The sequence below is a fragment of the Aptenodytes patagonicus genome, chromosome 6 (assembly GCF_965638725.1).
Source record: "Aptenodytes patagonicus chromosome 6, bAptPat1.pri.cur, whole genome shotgun sequence".
NCBI classification, from domain to species: domain Eukaryota; kingdom Metazoa; phylum Chordata; class Aves; order Sphenisciformes; family Spheniscidae; genus Aptenodytes; species Aptenodytes patagonicus.
In genome coordinates this window covers 7,061,054-7,084,197 of record NC_134954.1, presented here as the reverse complement: position 1 = coordinate 7,084,197, position 23,144 = coordinate 7,061,054, and the positions used below count along the sequence as shown (strand labels likewise).

Here is a 23,144-nt window from a genome sequence, read left to right as displayed (position 1 = left end):
TTTCTGTGAGATTTTCCACAGTGCATTGGATCTAGGCCACAGGTAATAGCAGATACCTTAAGTTTAAACAAAGGGAGATCTTACTTAACTCTTTTAATCTTACCATTGAGGAATAGTTCATGACCAGCTGCCAGTTACACGTCCAAAAACCGTAGCATATGTACTTCTGAATAATGCATTCTTATCAAAGCAGGAACTCCCATCCAATATATTTGGTATAAGGTCTCTTTGATTAAGTGATTTGCAATATATTTAGGGAACTGTGGGAGTTTTTTAGGATTTTATTATCCAGACTGTTTTCAAGATTCCAATTAGCTTTTAGATTGTTCTTCAGGAGTGGCATGTGTTTATGTAGCACTGCTTAAAGTTGGCTTATCATTTGAAACTCCTGTACCAGGGATAGGGAAATAAAGACTGTACCAAGAGTTCTGAGAAAAATGTCCCTGACGATAGAAGTCAGAAATATGGAATGTGTGTGTTCTAGTATTTCTCTTCTTGCTATAATCTTTAAGGATAAAAAGAATTTTTATCATTGTGATTGCCTTAGAGTTTGGGACTGAAACTCTATCCACACCAACTTCACTGCCTAACTGGTGATTCCTCCTCTTTGTTTTATTTTACCATGAGTGAAGTTGAGCAATCCTCCAGAGTAAAGGCTATTTGCAGGTGTCATAATCACCACTGACAACGCTTGAGCAAAACAATTTCCACAAGGTTCAGCAGCTACATCTCTGTTGTTCTCAGCAGCCCCAAGCTGCTGAAATGAACCACTGGGGCTGTGGATAGCCAGCTACGGTTTAGAATGGCTCCAGCCAAAGTAGTCTTTTGCAGCTCCTAGGCAAGGAGAAAAGGTACAAGGCGGATGCAGAGCCACCTTTCAACCCATCTGCCATCCTGCCCAAGTCCCATACTCTGTCAGACTACACAGTCTGTCTCTAAACGCCTCTCTTGTTCGTGCTTTGGGCAATTGCTTTTCAGTCAGCATTTGCTAGAGAGAGAACTCCAAACTCTTTTTTTTTTTCACTTTGAAATAAATCCAGAGCTATTCTGCTATCACCTTCTCAGAAATTCTCTCCTTAAATAGGTTTTTCTCTAAAGTGACTTAAACGGACTATACCTTCCCAACACCGTGCATTTTTCCAGCGGATGACTGTTAGCACATGTGTTGGTACTTGTTGAATTACACCTTCATTGTAGAGCACTGCCCAGTAATTTTGTTTTAATGTTCTGTGTCTAACATTAAAGGTATAGCAGTGATTTGAAAGAACTTCAGGCTACAGAGTGATAAGGCAACAAGCAATAGGTAAGATTGCAATTTTAAAATTTCTACCATGGCTTGGATTTTTCTTTTTATAAGCTGTAAAAACCAAAATGTTAGCGTATTATCAGAAAGGTAAATGAGAGCTTCAGGCCTATCTTGCTCCTACAGGAGTATTACTGCCATTCTCTATGCAAGGCTGACCAGCTTTTGCAGCAAGTGAGGTGCCTTTCCCTAAGGTGAAATTTCATTCTGTTCATTTGCTATATTTGGATCAGGAACAGAGACTTACAATTCAGAATATCCCTAAATCCCCATCCTCAGCTCCAGTATATCAAGAAGACAAAACATGTAACATGTTTTGTTTCTGACATTATTACTGCCAACACTAGAGCATACAATTCACATCTGGATTTATTTTAGACTTTCTCACGGTAACAGCTGCATTTCTTGTCTTCACTTGGATACATTTTTAAAAATGAAAATTGCCATGGCAACAGCTGCAACCATTTATTATAAAGCAATAGAAGTGGAACTAATATTTGTGAGAGATGCTCTGTTATTAGGATAGTATTTCATTCAACAATACCAGAGTCATTTTTCCCTAGCCTTTCCATTTTTTAAAAGAAAAATATAGAAAATATTTTCAATAATGAAATGTAGGTGGGATTGAACAGCTCAGGAGATTAAAAAGATTTTCTTCTTTAGATTACTGGCTCATCTCAAATCCAGATTAGCCAGAGGCAAAAATTATCATCTGTTTGGTGGGCACATGAAAAAAATTGATAGGGGTACCGAGATTTGAAAATCTCATTCCCACACTAGCTATGTTCTCAACTGAAGCACAGAGACAGCAAACTGAGTACATTGGGTGTGTCTTCACCAGCGGAAAAAGGATGTGACCCATCCTTGAAAAGTGCTAATGTCTAATGCAAAGGAAAAATTCATGGGCAGTTTGCAAAGCTAACACAAAATAGTTCAAAATGAACTGTCCTTCCCTTAGATTTTGCTTCATATCACTTGCACCGTACCATGTTGCCTGAGATAATAGTGTACTATTTTCCCTATTAAAATGTGGCTAAAGAGGGAGGTTTTGCACTGACCTCAAAGTCAGGATTGAGGTAGGGTCATCCAGTGTACGGTCCAGGTACGTTAGGAATCACGTGGCCCATTTTGTTTGCATATGTTTCCAATATTTCTCAGAGGATTAATTTTTTTTTTTTTAAATCTCCACAAGAATCTGGGTAGAAGATCGACAAGCTGTACTCCAGATGTTGAAAACGTACATGAAATGTAAAACTATTTTCCTATTTAAACCCCTTCTGACAATGATAAAATGTGTTTTGCAAGCACAGACTGTACAGGGACCACATACCATGTTGTGGACACGTACCAAGGATCGCATTTCTTGCTATTTATTGCACGTTAGAGAGTCTTAGGCAGGAGTGAGGGAGAACACTGAAATAGAAAAAACTTTAGGTAGACTTTCAGACTCCTTTCACTCTAATTTTTATGGGATTTAATGTCGTTTCTCTTCATCAGTTGCATTCAGTATCAGGCCCCTCGGTGTACTGCTGCGTTCACAAGTTCCTAAAGATGCTGAAGTTGTGTGAAGGGAGACTGGGGGCTCCTTTCTTAATCTCCTACAGAAAACATTCTGGAAGTGAAAAAGCCCGAGCCTGTTGATAGGCCAGAAATTTGGCACAGCACTTTAGTATTGGCAGTAGACTATCCATCCGCTCCAGCGACTACCTGCATCCTCTAGCAGCAGACTTAGCTCTGTCTGGGATATAATATTTTAAACACAAACGGTAGCTTACAGATCGCTTAACAGACAAAAGAGTACCCATAATTCAATGACTACTTACTAAACTCTAGCTCTGTTCTGAACAAAGATTATTATTTAGTCCAGCTTCATTAAATTAGTTCTGTGTCATGGACCGTTTATTTCAGGGCAGTAACATAGAGGAAAAATAGAAGAAAAACCGAAACTACTTCTGCTGTGCCTGAGAAAAATTTACGAAAGCATGTGGTTCATACATTATATTTTTAAGATACTAAGATCTGGTAGAAATCACAAAGGTATAGTTTCCTTTCAGTTTCTCCTGCTCCCTCACTTAATGCTTTGAATTCTTTGTAGCATATCACCCGTAGCATGCTCCCAATTCTGTCCTTCCTCTTTGACGTTCATAGGTAAGATTTACATCCTCTGTTACACTTAAAACAGGGCAGTTACATAGAACAGTTGAGGCTTGGCAGACCAAGTGGTAAGAACGGGGTTCTTTCCTGTTTTACTGACAAAGAAGAGAGAAGCAGTGAAAGAACAGGCTATTTGTTTTCCTCAAGATGGGGAGGACTGGGCACTTACAGCTTCCTCACGCTGTCTCTGGGAGCACTGAGCTGTCTACAGACAGGTGTCCTGTGAATTTGGAATGCTGTCTGTGGGCAGAAATTGGACACACCACCCTTGAACACATCAGTCTCAGGATCTTCATAAGCAGAGGCCACAGAAAAGCTCTTTGAATATTAAATAAGAGCCTGCTGTATATGTTCTTTCATTGATCAGCTAAGCAATCTGATATTGCCCCTCCACCCCTTCATTCAGATTCATTCGAGGGGATTTCAGAGAAGATTATAGTGTACTGTAGTACTGTTTAACCACCTAACTCTCAGGGAGGAGTTGATTTAAACCCCAGAGGAGGGTGATGCGAGTAGGACTATGCATTTGTGAAGGATAAGGACTAGCTATTATTACAAATGGAAGGCTGCTATTCATCCCTGGGTATTTCACACTGCAGACAGGTGTAGTGAGTTCTGCTACAATGCTATGACGATGAGTCAAACCCTAAATGAAGGGAGTACCGTCTGGCATAAAATATACATCACTTTCTGTTATTTCAGTCTTAAGCTTCGCTTCTTTGGAGCAAAATCATGGGCTGTGTGATTCTAAGAAAATCACGATTCAGTAAGGGTTTAGCGCAAACTGTTTCCACTTAATCTCTATTAGTTGCCCATAAGGGCAAAGGATTTTTCATGGCTAGCCAAGCTCCTTGAAATGTTCCTTAAAGTGTTTGGGTCATATTCTACTTTTTTTTGACACCAGTGTAAATCTGGAACAACTGCATTGAATCAGAGGAGTTACTTCAGATACTCATCACTGTAATGGTAGTTTGAGGCAGTTTCTCATATAGAGCGCTCAAGCAGAATGACAGTAAATCATAGTAATTTAGTGGTAATATGCTGCAGCCTTCTAACGTGTATCACTCAGTGCAGGCAACCGTCAGGCTACATCGTTTTATCAACAGGGAGGTAGGATTCAATTGACATAGATAAATGTCACATTTATTTGCAAGAGTGCAGTCACTGTAAAAGATGAAGGTAGTTGAAAGGCTTCATTGTCTCATCCTGGAGTTATCCCAACAATTTTGGTACGAAAGGGGAGTTTAATTAAGACCACGCATCCTTCCAGTAATCACCTTCACTACCTCTTATGGACACATCGGTCAGCGTCTTGTTAGTGTTCTCCGATATTTTATTTTTTGCACTCTATGTGTCAAGTAAATTAAGTCCCATAGTATCACATTTTGCTACTTTTCTATAAATAAACCTGAGCTGTGGATGGAATTAGGCCTCCAAGAGCACATTAAACTCTTCTACCTATGCTCATAGAACACTTGCAATTACACATGAATTCAATTTTTGTCTTTCAAAAGAGATATATAATTTTCAGTGAAAATCCTTACTTCAGGGTGTCATCACCCTGGCCTAATGGTAAGGACTGTCACATAAATAGAAGGTTGTGTAAATGTTTCTGATAAATATTTATCAACTCTCCGCTGAGTATCTTTGGACGCTAGTGGCTCACAGACAAGAAATTGAAGGATAATACAAAGGTGAAGAATGATATGATGAAGAAGAAGAATGTAAAGGTGGTAGGAGATAAAGATCTAGCCATATATGAAGAAAGTAAGTGATGCACACTATTTTATTATTAGACAAATACAAATCATTAGATCATTTTACAAGTTCAGATGGTTGGGCCTAGAAGTGAGAGAGCTGGGAGTGGATGATAGCTCTCTTAACTCAGGTATCAGAAGTAGGGAGGCAAAAAGATAGTTCAGGCTCACAGACAAATGTTAGTACTAGCGTAAACGCTCATAGCACATCTAATTCCCTTAATGGCACAATATATACATTTAATTTTTAGGGTCTCTTTTTGTTTTTTACCATTTTCTTTTTGTTCAGGAAACAGTTTTAGCTGACACATACCTTCAGGATTATTGCACTTCTTGGGTGCCTGAAGATGCCTTCACAAAGTATGAGGTACTATTATTCACTGGATATGCTCTGTCTGGGTTGTTTAATTAGCACGATGCAGCAGACTTGGTTCAAATAACATATAGGAATTTATTTCTTTTTTTCCTGATTGGACAATTTTTTTCCTCGTTCATTGTTTCTTGTTAACTCAGAGGGTTGATGGTTTGACACATCACTGGTTTGTAACTGTTACAGTCATGTTTTCTATGCAGAAAAACTGCATATTTTTTACAGCACTGTTATAAGTTCTATTTTGCATGGGCATAAGTGATTACAGAGAGATGCAAGCCAGAGGAGAAATCCAGCTCTTCATACTAATACAATAATAATTTACTTACATATAGCTGTTCCTTGGTGGCTGATTCTTTGTTTCTACTTTCTTCACACTAGATGCATCTTCACAGTTGATGAAGCCACTAAGAGCTCCCTAACTGGGAGGACAGACTTCAAGCTGCTCTCTAGATACACAGGCCATTTCTCTTTATGCAATGTTTGAAAGGAATGGAAATTAAACACTGAGTTGGATTACAGTTCTGATATCCAAATGAGAAGGGATCATAGTTGCAGGCACAGAAATCTGTAAATTGTGTGCCTTTTGATATGATCAGCTCAAAAGTAAGGACAGTCAGACACTGGTAATAGCATAACACAGAATGCAGCACATGCTGTCACAGACGACCCACTATCAGCCATCTGTTTTCTGCTGATGTGCTTCATTCCTCTCAAAGATACAGGAGAGGCTTTTGGGAAAAGAGTTGTCACTGGAAAACGACTGTGATATTTTCAAATAGATTTATGAAAATCAGACATTTAGAAGCAATAGCAGTCATTTAAGAATGAAACATTCCTATACCAAGCCTCAGATAAATGCTAACATATTTTACTATTAAAGCCTTGTTTTTCTTTTACAAAGAATTTTAAGTTCAGGTTGCTGTTCATCAGAATTTCTTTCTGTCAATGATAAAAATAGGGTAGTGTTTGCCTAGAACAAGGCAATGAAAAGTTACAATACTTGTAAAGATACGTTAGGACAGCACATACCACTTCTCAGATGCACAGCGGTAGAGAAGCTCCACAGCAGATCAGATATGACTTTAGACTTGAAATTGTTCAGCCTGCAGGCCCATTAGGTCATTGTCAAAACTGTCACCTCACGTCTCCTTTCTACGTGTCTGTAGTGACTCCAGGTCTGTAGTGACCGAGTTCTGATCAGGATCAGAGGGAGAGGGTGCTCCGAGCACCTCTGTCAGGAGGGACTTGCAGAGGTTTTTCCTGGGCACCAGGATATTGGGTTCAACCCCATCAAGGAGGGTGAACTGCCAGGTCCTTTGAAGGTGAAGGTGGTGGAATTTTCAGGGCAATGGGATCACTGTGATAAAGAGATGATTTCCAAGGCTCCCTAAGGAGGTAGACCAGGCTTCCTAAGGGCAACGGCTAGGGAGGCAGAGGAGAAGGAGGGAGAATGACAGATTTTCTGCAGTCCCTGGTGTTTAAGGGTAGATGAGAACTAAGGTCTGCATTAGGGAAAGTCTACCTGGAACAACACAAACTACTCGTTATTTTCTCTGGCTGTGCTGCAAGCTGCTGCCGTGTGTCAGCTCGGGCCTGAACACAGAAGAAAACTGAAATAGTTACCAGTGTGGAAAATATTTATCATTAGCTGCCAAAAATGACTGCTGATGAGCTAAGCTGATTCCTGGTTAAGGGACAGAGTGACTCAAATTCTGCAGCTTCTTTGTAACACCGCTAACACACTTAGTAAGCTATCCAGTTACGTCAGCTCTGAGGATGCTTCGTGTCACCTAAAAAGGAGCCTAAGTCCCTCCGTAGAACTAGCCTATGATATTTTATATTAAGTGAAAATCTAGCAGAGAGCCTGAATTCCTCTTTTATTTTCATGCAGATGTTGCTTTTCCTCATAAATGGGAAAACTTACATTTTCCCTAAAGTCTGTCAGAGCTTTACTTTTCCAGCATGGCTGGTGCTTTGACATCTGCCATCAGCTAGCCACTTCGGAACTGACAACAAATCCATTTTGAGAAAGGTTTCCATAAACAGTAAAAGCCTTATATACGACAACAGTAAGTGTTAGTTTGGTTTAAAGTAATCAAAATAAAATGTCCTGTAATAGTTCATAAAGTCTGAAAAAGCCTAGAAAGGAACAAAGGTAAGGACAGAAAAGAGAGGAAGCAAATATGCCGTGACACAGAGAAAAAGGAACAGAGTGTAATCCCAGCTAGAAGATAGTTTCTAAAATAACTGCTAGACCGTTTTTCTAGAATTAAAACCAACAGCACTACTAGCAGTATGCTGAAACCAGGTTGTGAGCGGAATAAAAACCATGATGTGATGTATTGCCAAGGAGAATAAAGTTTTGGATAGCCAGAAAAATGAAGGTTCAAACGCTAGCCACTTGAGCAGTAACTCAGCCACCAGTAACTTTTTCTTTTTTTTTGCAGTCCTTATACATTTATAAATAGAAAGCTTAATATGTATATTTCTGTGAAATCCAGGTTTCTGGAGCCTTAATTCTCTAAACATTTGCAAATATTGTCAGGAATAAATTCCAGGGAGACAGATTTCTTTATACAGAAGGATGTACAGAAGACTCATCTATGTTCTTTTAATGCACCTTCTGTGCATTTGTGTTGCTTGCTGATCAGTGTTTTAAACACGTCTGAAAAATACAGCAAGTTTGTTGTTGGAAATTTTCATCTAGAGGATCTCTGTATATTTGCCTCAAACTACTGTTACAATTGGCTGCTTTTGCTAGTCCTAAAGCCTTCCTGCACTGGTGTGTCTCTTCTTTGCTCTCCCTTGATTGTCTGCAAACCTTCTCTACTTCATATGTGCTTTTGTTGGCTTAGCATACTCACATCCCCGTTTTATCTCATTTGTTTTCATTTTTATAGTGTGTCTACTTACCATTACTGTGTGTGGAGCTGTTTTATGAGGAAGCCTGGAAGGCTTTACCAACCTAAAACTTGCCAAGAGAAGGTTTAGGTGTCTGGTGCTATGCATGTGCTTTCACATCTAGCTTCGAGTTCAAACACTTACATTGTGGGAAAATTACAGTTCTGTGTTTTCGGCTTTCTTCCAACACTTTTAAGAAAACTATATAGTTAAAAAGTTGTGTGGGAACAGAAATTGTTCAGTTCAATCCAATTCTCTGAAAGCTCCAAGTTTTCTAACACAGTATAGTGACCTACCTTTTTCTGTGTAAGTATAATGTCAGGAAAAAAGAACCTTCTTTCCCTCTTAAAAACGACCTTGAACTCTAGAATAGTTTTTCTTTTTTTCCTGGCCTGTTTTATTTGTCTAAATTAGCAGCTGATTAAATCACCATGTAATTCTATATTTATCACCTGAGGGAGATCCCACTTCATTCACTGAAGGTATTTTAAGGAATAGCTGACCTTCCTGTATTTTCAGGTATGATTTTTTTTTTTTTTTTAGATTGTTCCTGATTCTTTTCTGTGCAGTATTATGTGGCCCATGACAGTGTGGCAAATAGGGAGGAGGCCACTGGGCAAGAGGAAGCCCTTTGACTTAGCAAGTAGAAAGAAGTCTTCCTCTCCAAAGATAATAAGCTGGCTGTTTTCATGTTGGTCAAATAGACAGAAGGAGAAAGGAAGGAATAAAACAGTTTGTTTACTGGTTATTTCTAATCATTGATTCCACATCATTCTATTAGAAATTTTCTGCTGTTTGCACACATTTTCTTTCTGATGCTTGAGTGTATTTTCTTCAGCATATTGCCTTTTTCTAAAATTCATCTGATACATGTGTTGCATCGCTTTGGCTTATATCAAAACCAAGGATCTTTGTGCTGTTCCGCTAGTTACAACTGATTAACATCTCTTTATTTGACGCTGCCACACTAGCCCTAGGCACGTCAGGCCTTGACAGGAACAAAAGGTAGGATACAAGGTTTAACCTCACCTCCAGATTTTTCCTCAAAAAACTACCATGACTTACTGAAAAATCTTTGCTCTAATCCTAAATGCTTTTAATTTTTTTTTTTTTAAGGAAAATACATTGTGCTACCTTCACAGGCTGGGAAAACTTATAGGAAGAAAAGGATCTTATGAATAAATGAGAATTTCCTTGAGAATAACTGAAGATGTAAAAAGTAATCAATTAAGATGTAACTGGAAACACGACTGTACTCTTTCTATTGCAATAGCACTTCTGCTTGTCATGGAGACCTTTAGTATTATATCCCCATATAAGTCCATAGAAAGAAACATTCTTCGTCATGCTGAGCTTTCATCCTAAAATGATCTTAACAGATGAGGGGAGGGAAGAAGTGGAATGATCAGCGTGGTACAGCTTACACAAACTGTTAATCCTTCTTTCTGTTTCAAGCAAAAGCTACCATCCTAACTTGCAATTTATTGTATAAATAAGCATTGCCTGTATTTCCTTTGTGAAAGCACTTGACCCTGTCCATTGTTATTTGGTCAAGGAAGCACAGAAGAACTGGAAAGAAAAAGGGATCTGTTAAATAGTTTTCTAATATAGAAGGTGCTGGGTAATCCTTATAAGAACCAGCAAGGAAGCTAAGTATTATTCTTAACTCCAACCTGAAGGAGAGGCAGAGGTTACCAATCTTACATATAGACAGATAGTAGGGACTGGGGCAGGTGTTTGTGAGATATGTCTATCAAGCATTCAGTGAGGACCCAACAAATTTTTTTTATTCCTATCCCTCCACTCTATCTCATTATAGGTGGCAGATAAAGCATATCTTTGCCATTAGTTCTGTTCTTTTATCAATCTCTGAAAACAGTTTTCTACTGCATTTATTTTCAGGATTTGTTTAATCCACCTCTGATACGAATTTACAGAAATAAACCCATTTTTTTCTTATACTAGTTCAACAGTTAGAAAGCCTCTAATATTTAAAAACTAAACACGGTTTCAGATTTAGCATCAAACTCGCACACTGCTTGTTAATGAACTGCGATCAACCCCTTTCGTATCAGGCACAGAGAGCAGAGATGGCAAGTCATGCCAGCATGTTTCTTGAATTGCTCTCTGAGGAAAAGGAAGAAGAGTAGAGGCGCTGTCAGTTTAATTATGGTTCTTTCCTGTGTCAAACTTTGCAATTTTGTTTTTAGGTCAAATAGTTGGCTTGGCAGGACATACTGGAATAAACAGGATAAAATCCCGTTCTGTTGAAATACAGCTTATACAGAAAAATTATCGGGTAAATTAGTATGTATTTTAGATGCTTGAAAGGGTTAAAAGTTAGTGTTAAAGAAGAAACATGTTCCGAAAAAGAAAAAATAGCTCTAGTACAGAATAATGCAAAATGAAAAATAGAACTAACTCTTTGAGCTGCAGGGAAACCTGAGTTCTGGAAAGATTTAGACCAGAAACCACAGTTAGCATAATGAGCATATGTTGTGTTATGGTGCTTTTAAAAAATCATGGGGCTTGGGGGGCATATTGAGTAGGAAAATTTCCCAGCAAGAATGAGTCACTCCACATTTGTTCCTGAAATAACTACATTAAGAATAGGATCCTGTCTTCAAGTTTTCTCCATACCTGAAAGCTGTTGGTAAATTGGAGGGCAAACTGGAACCCTAACTGGTCTTAACAAAGCCAACTTTTCTTGCCTTACGGTTAACATACTTAATAAAAAGTCAGTTAATGGCTATAGCTTACATTTAACTACTAAACTTTCATTCCACGTCAAGATTTTTTTGTTTTGCTTTTTTTGACTGAGCATCCCTTCTGTGGGCATCAATAGAGCAATTTTCCTTGATTTTAGGGTGTAGTCAGGTTGACCTCTCTGAATTCAGCACTCAGTGCTTGCGGCAGCACCAGTGGCACAAAAGATCATTTCCTGATTTATAATTCACTAAGCGATACAGAAGAGCAGCTGCAGTCTCTGTATACTTATTTGGGGCAAATATCAGAGAACCAAGTGGCTGCTCTGCTGTCAAGACACGCCTAAAAGTTTTAGATCTAACAGTTCCAGTTACACTACCAAACAGTTTCAACTTTAAATAACTAACTAAACCGAAGCCCTCCCTAAGTATACAAAATACACTTAGTAAATTAGACTACAAACGTACAGTATCACAGCTGATAGGATTTCCTTTGATAGAACCATTCCGTCAGTTTAGAGAATGTATCTACGGCTTAATTCTTCATTTCACATGGGTTCTAAAACAATAAATTTTGAGTAGGCCAGAGATAACAAACATTTCAAGAATCATCTGAAGGCAAGAGAAGCAAAGAATTATAACTGACCCCTAGTGTAAGAGAGTCACAGTTGAAAGAGGACTGAAAATTTGGATAGCAACATGTTGTCGATTAGCATTTCCTCTGGGAACAATATTTTGTGTACTTATAATAATAGCACTTTCCGCTACAAATCATCTCACTAGTTTTGTGGTGGTGCTAATCAGCGTAACTGGAGATATCAGATTTTGGTGCGTAGTAATTTCTGTTGTAGTAGATAAGTATTCACCACTCGTATTTAGTGGTGCTCCACCATATGCCTTTAGAATCCTTGTGCTTTTTTTACAGACTGAAAGCACGAGATTGTTTTCACATGTCTTCATGTTATTTGGAGATTTCTACTTGAATGCAACTGTTTAGAAAATCCTCCATACAGAGCTTCATCTCTAAGCCTCATCTCCAGATGGAAGACATCAGACTGCAGGGATCACGTTCTTAATATGCAAGAGCTTAAAATATTCAAAACATTTTAAAAATTCTAAATTTTTAATGCTTAAAATACCAATCATTTTCCAGCAATCCAAGCTGCTTTCTGGAATCCCATGCCAAGCTCAGTACATTTTCTTCGACAATGAACGTAAAAGACCTACGGTACTGAAAGCAACAGAACCACAAAGATCTAAAATGTTGCTTAATTAGTGTTTGGGAGGCTTAGGGCTATTTTGTATCTGTTAAATGTAAAGTTTCAACCAGACAAAAAAGGCATACATACTTGGTGTTACTAGTGTTCTGGGCAGTAACCGACTAGTGGCAAATAACAACCCTGAAACGCTCCAAAAATGCTTTAGTGCACGGCCTTCCCTTTGGCGGCATCATTTCCCATTCACGAATGCTCTTGATGCCTGTACTCAGGGGTGGGATACAGGAGATGACCTCTGACAACTGCAGCAGTTTCTTTCTGTGGGACAACATTCATCCTGTCCACGAGGTGTCCTATTGCTGAGCTCTTGATATGCTTTCAGCTCTGTTTATGAAGGGTTACACCAAGAAGGGAACTACTAGGTGGTTTATGACAAGATTGCTGCTGCAGATTTGGTACCTACTGTGATTTGTGTCACCCGTTTGAGCCTCAGCCATGGAGCTGCACTTTTTATCAAGAATATTTGTGAATATATAACTGCTCTGAAGACATATGGCCAATAAATAATTCAAAGTTATCTATCTTCCCTGCAGTTTTCTTATACACCTACCACCTTTTACTGTTTAGTTGGCCTGGAAACAATATTCTTTATGGTGCTTCTAGTATAAAAATTTTTACTGACTGACGGTAGACTATGGATTTCCAGTATGATACCTTGAAAATAAACCATTTCCCTCCCCAGTCTCCATCTGCTTTGCTCTCCCATCTGCTATCAGCCCAGAGAAGACTTGTTTTGCATTTTGATTCCCTAAAAATGTCCACTTTCAATTATTGATTTCAATATCCTAACAACGTGATTAAATTCCTTATTCCTTTCTCTCTCCCTCTCCCCCATCCCTTTGTTTTCTTTTCAGCTCTATATCCATTTACAGTCCTAAGGAGAATCCTAATGCGTTTGATGCTGCTGCTTTCTTCCAGTCAGTGGGGAATTTCCTGGGGATCTTTGCTGGATCATTTGCCATGGGATCCTCTTACGCTGTTGTCACAGCTTTAATATCCTTTATGGTTTGTTTTCAGAGAGAAAATCTATATATGTTGGAAAAATTGCATGATATCTGAGACTGACCATCTTTAGTGTGAGCCTGAACCTTTTCACTGTTGATTCAAGACTTTGCAAACAAACGGTCAAATCATAAATTGACAGGAAATTTCACTTGTCAGAATCCACAAAGAACTTAATATGCAAATTTCTTTTTAACATTAGACAAGACTCTGGTCTTTATTTTTACTATTTGTAAATAATTACATTTTTAGGAAAGTATTTCGAGGTATTTTGAGGTTATAACGTAAATTTATGAACTACAGCAACTTATTTATGAACTACAGACTAGCAGCAATTATACAAAAATACAAGGCAAACACTAGACTACAAATCAAGTCAGTCAGTTTACCTAAACTAGAAATAAAAGGCATATCTGTTGCCCTGCATTTTTTCTTGTGTTTTACAGTTCTTCATGTAAAATACTATCGTAGAAAGAGCAGCGATTTTCATCTTTCTTGCATTGATGCAAATGTAAACAAATGCCAGTTTGTTTACAAAACTGGACAAAATTACTTTCTTTTCCCTTTTTTCTGGGGAAAGAATATAAAATGCAACCAATTAGGCATTATTTCAAAAACCACAAAAGTCCTTGAAATAGACGACTTGTAGAATTCACCTGTTTAAAACCTGTGCTGGATTTTCCCCTTTGAGATAATTTAGAAGCCGTGCAGTTTTTCCTGAATTCAACTTGTATAGACGAATATGGTGGGGGAGCTTGCTTGCTTTCTTTCATCCGTCATCAGGTTGGGGGCAGTTTTAGCTTACAGAACAGTTGGGTTTTTATTTTTCCTTAGTAATCTTTTAGCACTTGACAAAATTTACAAAGCTGTGCGAGTTCCCTATGTTGGAGACAGGTCTGTTTTTCCTCCTATCCTGGAGTGCCTTCTTATCAGCAGAAGCTGCTGGTCTTACAGGTAAGTGTTGCATTTTATTGAATAAAAGCAGTTTTATAATATGACTCTAATGTGGGAAAATGGCATGTTTATTTTGGGCATGGCATCATATATAAAGCTTTTAAAAGCCAGTTGCTATATTGGAGATGGTTTCATCTTTAAGAATAAATCTGTAGAGACACTGAATAGTTCTTCCAAACAAAGACTTATTACGTCAGGCTAAAGTCCTCAGTCTTTCTTCCTTACCCTCCTCACATTGTCCCATCCCTATTAGTCCCACTATTAATCCCACTATTTTCTGCCCAGCTACAGGGCCAAAGATGACGGTAAGTATGAGGAAGCAAATATACAGTGCCATGTGACTGTCAGAGACTGTGTGCTCCTCTGCATGCACTGCACGTCCTGGTCCCTCCTCCTTTTTCCCAACTATCAATGACTAAACAGAGGACAGGGACATCCTCAGCATTGCCAGTGAGTTGCAGCCACCTCTGGATTTAAAAAAAGAAAAAAATTCATCTTTGTTCAGCGCGCCTCCATAAACACCTTTTGCAACAGGAGAGGTACAGGCATGTCCCAGTGACAGGTAGAAAGGCGTGTGATCTGATTGTTTTTTTGTTAACACTGAGAATCACAGTCAAGTACATGCTCAGGCACTGCTTTTTACAACATAAAGAGTCCACAGAAGTTTAGGCAAAAATTGCAAATGGATATCGTTTACCTAGACAGCAACCTATTGTATAGTGTGATTTGAAAGAACAAAGTTTGTAAGAGTCAGATCGTTTTAATGTTCTTGATGCTGTCACCTCTGAAATCTAGTGCTCTAATTAACGTCAGGGAAAGTCAGGGGAAGAAAACTGCTTAATGGAGTGTTAATGCAGCCCACTGTTTTGTTTGCAAAATTGTTTAAAGCCTTTTGAAGTCAAAAGTTATATTTCTACTGACCTCTGTAGAGCCAGCACGTCACTTTTTCTAATATTAGCCACACAATCAAACTATTTCAGAATGGGTATTAACATCTGCATCTTCTCACATCTTTGCCTTATTAAATATACAGTTTTGCGTCCTGCTTACTGCCAAAATCTTCAGGCCAATTAATAAGAAGAGGGGCACATGAACTGAACAAAAGGGTGGTATTCACATGGAGAAAATCGGTTACCAGCTGGAATAAAAGTCCATTTTGTGTCTTTATGCTTAACGGCTCTTAAAAATGTGACATGATTACTACATAACAATGGAAGCAAAGAAGGATGATTGTTAATCACTTGCCTCCTACTGAAGGTAATGAGTTCCTATCCAATGACTTCCAAGGAAAGACTGTTTCAAAATACATTCCTAGCTGAGAACAAGGATGCTATGTTTCAGCAAATACATGATTGATAAGTTATACATTATACTCAAAAAGTGGATTTGTGAGGGAAACACTAAGATCTTTCAAAGCCTCAGGTGCTGCACCAAAGGCAATTTCCATTTCTTGGGGATAGGAACAGACTGTACGTCCAGACAAAAAAAAAATTGGCATACGTCTTTTTTGCATACTGCAAATGTGATGACAGACAGCACAGCCTCTCCTGGTAGTCACTCTGAAGAGTGTTTCGTTTCTCTTTCCTTTTGCAATATATGAAATATCTTAAATAAAAGACTCTAATTATCAAAAACACCACAGATGGTTTTTACGGTAGCCATGGTAAGGAATTTTAAATGGACAGAGGGAGAGCCAGAGAAAGAGAGTGGAACCAAAGTAAAGTTCCAATTTAAGAGAAAAAATAGAAAATTGTTGGGAAATTTAGCTATTTCTTATAAATAAAGGAATTTATGTAGGCATATAAAATAGAATTGCTCTGCCAACACACAAATTCCAAGGAAAACATACCAAGCCCTTTTAGGTCTGTCGCTAGCCTTTCTCTCATGGGCGTGTTCCGAGTTTCAGGTGGAAACTGTTTAATCACACTGTTGTGAGGAGGCAAAGTTTAATCCTGAAAGTTTTATCAGTTGAATCTTTGGCATTTAGTTTCTGTGAAAGGCTTTTGTCAGAAGCTGTTAGGATGGAAAAAACTCACGGAGCCTTTCTTGTAGCTTCAGAAGTTCAAAGCTGTGTTTTGTAAATGCATTGACTTTATTAGTAGTGTGCTAACATTACACTTTAGCGTGGATATTTTTAGTTGTCTGGTTTAACCAGTTTTGATGTTGCTTTCATCTTCTCTCAGTCTCATCTGAAATAGCTCCAACTCCCCTCCTTTCATAATATGACTTTAAACTTCCAGTTCAGCAGGAGAATTACTGTATTGATGAAGAAATTTCAGCTGACTTAGGTTCTGTTGGAGGTATAGATTTCAGAGGTGGCTCTGATTTCTCATACCCATGGCTAAGGAAATCTGTGTAAAATGCAGTTATTGTGTGCAGTCTCCCACAGGGGTATGTTATGTACAAAGCACCTGTGGCAGAAGGCACGGGGAGCCCAGGGGAAAGCCAGTCATCCTTCAGAACACACTCAGCACTTAATCCATACTCCATCATTCCCAATCTTTTCCAGCTTACTTGCTTTGCCCTTTGCCTTACTTAATGCATACATCATCTGGTTTTACAGTCAAGTGCGTCTATCCTCAAAAGCAATCATTAGAATTAAGAGAGCATCATAGCCATGCAATGACGCTGCTGGACCACTCCATTCAATGAGCTAAATTCCTAGTTTGAAGTCTTTGACTTCAGTAGACTTGCTTCAAAAATTAACTCGATCCATTGTACATTTATGCCTATATTCGTCTTCGTTTTCCTTGGATATTGTGTTTCCTCTGTTCATTCTTTCTAAATGAACTTCAAAGGATTAACACTAGACATCAGTATTTCCCTGTAGCTATTAAGTAATGTAATTGCAAAATAATTTTATTCTTATAAGGCTTTCCACATGATTTTTTCAATCACTAAGAGCCTTTTGAAGTCTAATGCTGAAGGTATGTCGTAATTTATAAATAACGGGCTACAGTGTATTTTGTGTAGGTATAGCAGGTGGTAGAGCTCACTTGTTTTACTTGCAGAATTTTTAAATAAAATGTGAATGGAGAGTAGTACAGGTCAACATTTTATAAAACATCTTATTTCTCTACCTCAAGATATCCCATGATCTATAACACAACATATGGGCCTGACCCTGGTTGAAAAAATGTATGTGATCAAACCAGCAAATCAAAATAAAAGTCTGGGATGACTACATAATTATTGTTATACTGATAACTGTAAATTAGAAATTAATGTTATGGTTATTACTCTTATAGCTATATCATCAAGCTGTGACACAGGCATGATAAATTGATTCTTAGACAGTAGAATCTAATTTGTGTGCACTTTCTGATTTGCCCCGAAGTATATCATTCCTGACTGCTGAGCAAAGTTGTAATAACTGAGTACTATAGTAAGGTCAGTGTTAATATAGCTGCTTTCATTTTCAAACTTCATTACAGAATATTTACTGGTAGGCTATGAAAAAAATCATAAATAATTTAAATTAAACACTTGTCAAAATAAATGAGGAAAGTACATCTTGCATTTATTAATTGCTTGTTCTCTTGCTTTATAATTTATAATAATAATTTTATAATTTGCTAATTTTTAACTGATCACTCAGTCATTAGTCTGTGAAAGACTCCGTGATGTACATGGGCATTTAATGTTCACCTCAGTTAGAACCTCTCTATCTACAGCTGTTTGAACTAAGTAGATATTCAAATAAAGAGAGATTAACATACCTGCAAAAATGCAGTCAAATGTATGTATGTGAATTTATTTGCATTATGTATTCAATTAATGCATACTTCAAAGTCATATGGAATTTATCAGTGTAAAAGCATCAAAATTACGGCCAACTGCCTCTGATTTTACATGCCAAAGACCTGTGCTGTGAAGCTAAGAAAGACAATGGATCTTGAAGGAAAAATTGTTGGAGGGGATCATCTTTGTTCCTTTACTGTTTTTCAAAGCCCAGCCCAAAATGATTGTTTTCTGATCATTATAAAGGAAATAGCTTGCAATAATCAATTACTGCTGCTTCCTCACCCTCAGCAAGTCTTGTCTGAACGTTCTGTGATACGTCGGACACCTGCCGCCTTATTCAGGGGCTCACAGGAGAGCACAGTCTCCTTAGTGAGAAAGCTTTTCCTCCAAAAATAAATAAGCAGCTTATTATGACTGATGTACCCAGGACAAGTCGAAAGATCTGGTCTCTCACTGGGGCAGTTTTGTGCTACCTTTGTATTTAGGACATAGCAAGAACAAACGTCACCAACTTCCATTTCCTTTAGTACTGCTGACAAAGTGCAGTTATTCTCGCGGCTGTTCGCTCTTCCTATCTGTTCGCTGTAATTTGTCTTGGATCCATCATCTACCTCATTGGTTTTCTTAAGTGTTGTGACCAGTTCTTCTTGTATCACTCTCGGAAGGAATCTATCAAAACATTTCTGTCTGCCGTTCTGAGCACTGTGAGCACAATGCAGGTTGGTACCTCATTGGCTTTAGTTCACCTTTTATCGTTCCATAAAAGGAAGTTATTCTGGGCTTTAAATTCTCAATTTTGTGGTTTTCTTTCCTTTATTCATAAGTAATGTGCCATGTTGTGTCACAGAGAGAAGTAGGTAGACTCCTCCCAGTAATAAGGGAGGAGGAATAGCTTGGCTTCTAGGTCAAAAGGAAAGAGACCTCAACTCTCTTAAGCTGTAGTTCTGCCTAGGAGGAAAGGATGACATTTGGGTCTAATTAGGAAAGCAGGCTCTTCACTGATGAGAAGATGGCATTTGCACTGCTGTGCAGAGACAGATGACAGCTGGGCAAGTTTGCCACAAATTACTAATCCATTACTTGCCTGTAGGACTTCAGAGATGGCTCTGGATGATCTATGTGGTATTCTAAGACGGGGAATGCCAGGCGGGCCCTGTGCTTTAGAGGATGCTCTAGACATACTTTGCTGACATATAAGCTAGATCCAATACTCTGTGCAGTTCCAGTTATCCCATTTGCCCTTTCAACAGCATCACTTGATCAGACTATGAGCACACTTGAGTCAGTGCTTGGGTCTGGCTAACTTAGGTCCTGTTGTAGGTATAGCCTTTTAAGACAGTAAGGGAAAAAGAGAAAGGTGTTTGTTTTTAGAGAAAAGTACATATTCTATTTAAAAGTACATATTTCTTTATAGCTCGGTGGGCCCATGACACCTCAGGTCACTAAGGAAGAGATGCAACATGCAGATGGGCTCGTGATCGAGGGGTGGACTTGACCATGGACGCTATTGCGCAGGTTATCCTTGAATGTGAAACACGCGCTGCAATCATGAGCATGGTGCTTAGCGGGCATTAGGCTGAGATCTATGATCCGTTGCATAAAATGAGGATAGTGGAGTCTTATCGCTAGTGAACAGGTTCAGGATAGAGGGGGTAAGCACTCTTAGTGTGTCTAGAATAAAACCTGGTGTGTCTCACTGTAGGAGTTCCAATCTAAATTGAATGCAGCAATTCATTTGGGGTTACAAAAGTACAACACTGCAGCTCAGGTCTCACTTGAAGCAGCCAGGTGCAATACCAATGATCATTCCTCAGATGAAGGCCTAAAAAATTCCCTCAGCTCTGTCTTTTGTTGCTTTCTGTCACTTCAACACAAAATCAACCTCAGACAACTCCAGAGTTGAAAGCTTCATGAACAAAGCACCAGCTTTGGTTCTGCATTGGTGCAGGTCTGATGAAAGAAGCCTTGAAGCTTCAGTATCAAAAAAAATGATTAGTCACACTTCATACCCTCAGTGAAAACAGGCTGAATAGGGATATTGTTACTACTGGGTTTATAGCCTTATTACTGCAACAATTCGATGCAGAAGACAGTGCTTCATTTCCTGCCACTCAGTCTGCACTGGGATGTGCCCAGTAGGCGCTGTGGAGATGTTCTGGCATAAATATGACTCCAAAGTAAATGTTATCTGATTTATATAATTTCTCTATTACCCAGTCCTCGTTGTTCTCTTTTCCCCCACATTTCAGTGCCTTTGATGAAAGACCAGTTCCTGTTGCTTGTTGTACTGTGGGATTTGCAGTTGTTGTGAAGTTGGGATGAACACTGGCCAGTTCACCTGTAGATCTTTTCAAATGAGGTTATATATTTTATCTGCTCCCTTAAGCAGATAAGAGGTTACCCCAGAAGGAAGAGGTTTGGGGTTCTTTTTCTAAATTCCTTTTTTTACCACTAGAAGACCTGACATCTGGAGACATAACGTCAGTTTTATTGCCTCAGATTTGCAAATTCTGAAGTTTAAATTGTGGCCAGTCACTTCCAGGTTTGCATTAAAAGCACACTAAAAAAAAGACAGACTTTTTTCAGTTTTTCTCTTAGCACCAGATACTGAAAAGTAAGGGGACGTTTCCTTTTGCCTATTTGTGAAATGATCTGGAAAAAGATTTTGTTTTTCAGTGACAACATAGGAATTATTTTTAGATTAACACTTATAAATTAATGCTCACACTATCATGTTAACGTTCACACCATCAGCAAAATACTTTTAAAGATGCAAGTTACTCCTTTATCCTGTATTATCTTTTGGTATTACTAGCTTTTGTCCTAGCAACAATTTCAACTACAAGTATTCAGCAATAAGTTTTCTAATTGTATAAGCAGCTAACAAGCTATCACTATTTCTCTGTTATATAAGGAGTAAAAAAAATCAAATAAAATGGTAGGCTTTTATTTCTAATAAAACCTCTTCAAAGAGGTTGAGCTGCAGCTGAAACTTTACTAGTGACTATCAACATTTTACTGTGAGGTTTCTCATTTTTTTTTATATTAAGTAAAAAATTCCAGTAACTTTATTTATAGACACAAGCGGCTGTATTGCACTTAATGACTGATCACCCATTTCAACTCAAAACATTCCCTGTTTATTTTAGGTCAGCATTTTGTTCAGCAATTGTAGTACTAAGTATCTCAGTAATTGCTAAATTTGCCACTTAAAAATGAAACAACATTAACGGCACTGAAAAAGCGAGCTGAGTCTCCAATACCGTGAAAATAAAGCACTGGGCACACTAAGGACTGGTAAAAGGACCATCTCACTTTATCTGCCTCCCTGCATCTAATAAATACTTTCTGTTTACAATTCCAGTATTATCATATTTGGTCTTCTCTGTGAAAGAAAGCCTGCAAAAATTTAACAACCTTATTTATGTGCCATACACAGTTCATACAGTATTTTGCTACCCAGCTAACTCCAAAATCCAGCTTTAATAGTGTTACAAAGAAATCCGGATTGCTTTTTCCTTCTAACTAAAAAGTTCTGTGTTTGCCTCTTTAGGTACTTCTCTTTCCTTTGTAGTTGCATTAACATAATTGGTCATTACTCTTAAGTAATCATTTTTATGGAAATGCATTACAAACAATTTTCTCCAAGCTTTTTAATTAAGCATTCATTGCGAGAGGCATGGCTGGTACATATTAAGCCTTCAATTGTAGCAAGTGAAATATTCCACTGCATTCCCCCAGTCTTCCCTGGAAACAGAGTATCTGGTTTCCACACTTGCATAATTGCATGGTTCAGATCATTTATTCCTATTGTAAAATCAGATTTAGGCCATTTTATTCCTCATGTCACTCTCTCAGTTCTCTCACTACCCATAATTAACAGTTTCTTAGCAGTCAAAAAAACGTTTTATAATCATAGCTGAATTTAATAGTCAATTTTAAAAATGCAAGACTTGGCATGATGATGATTCACGTGGAAGAAAGTGAATCAGAAACTCTTATCTCCACTTCTGTTACTGAGCCTGGAGCTAGAGATACTTAGCAACATTACTGATTGGCTATATTTTTTAACTGAAATTTCATTGTTTGAGCATCCCATTGCACATTATTAATGCCTTGAGAATTTTTAAACTCCCCAGATCAGTTCTGCACAATCAAATACAGTTACTGAGAAAAAAAGACTTAGACTCATTTAAGAGAACAATTAGACCTCACAAAAACATGAACTTCCTGGAACGTATTTAGGCAGTGACAATCGCACTAGTACCTACATTATTTACTGCAAATAAAAGTCTTAGTGTAGTTAGAAAAAAAAAATACCAAAACAGACCTAACAAAATAAATATTAAAAACCAAAAACACAGCAGCTAAAGCTCAGTGGAATATTTCTTGGCTGCAGAGACTGTGTTCTGTAGAAGGAGTACAGGTAAATTTACAATATAAAGAGAACCCAGAAGCAAAGAAAACGACCACAGTTGTTTGTAGGAAAAAAAGATTTGCTTTCTCATTTTCTTTCTGATGGCAGTTATCCCTTGTGCCAAATTCATCTCAGAATTTTTTACTCCATAGTTTTTTCTTCCATCAAAGGCATATTAATGCCAGGCCTCAGTTCTTCCCAGAAACAAGAGAGGCTTGCAAGTAAAGAAAGTTGGATTTTGTTGGACAATATTTTCATGGGTAGCAATCCAAAGAGAGTCAGAAACTTGAGAAAGGCATGGTAAGGTAATAATTACTTTAACTGGTATGTTGCACCGTGCTGTTCCCACACACACACACACACACACAAACTCCTCCAAATGAAATCGTTTCAGCATTGTCTAAATTTTTACTGTTCCGTGTTTCCTTATCTAGACCTTGCTTTAGAGGAGGAGGATATTTCACCTACCTCCAGGGCCCTCTTGCTGCTAAAATTCAAACATTTAGAGGTCTGGATAAGAACCTATTGAGGCACCAGCACTTTCACCTGACACTTGT

The 23,144-nt window shown here is 38.2% G+C and overlaps 1 protein-coding gene across 1 annotated transcript in view; it reads left to right on the top strand.

Moving 5' to 3' along the window:
- The window catches only part of SLC9A9 (solute carrier family 9 member A9), a 218,327-nt gene that overhangs the window by 72,895 nt on the left and 122,288 nt on the right, over positions 1 to 23,144 (top strand). Inside the window, exons 7-8 of the mRNA XM_076341008.1 lie at positions 13,325 to 13,463; positions 14,321 to 14,426. Coding sequence (XP_076197123.1) covers positions 13,325 to 13,463; positions 14,321 to 14,426 — 245 coding nt within the window. The remainder of the gene's footprint in view (positions 1 to 13,324; positions 13,464 to 14,320; positions 14,427 to 23,144) is intronic.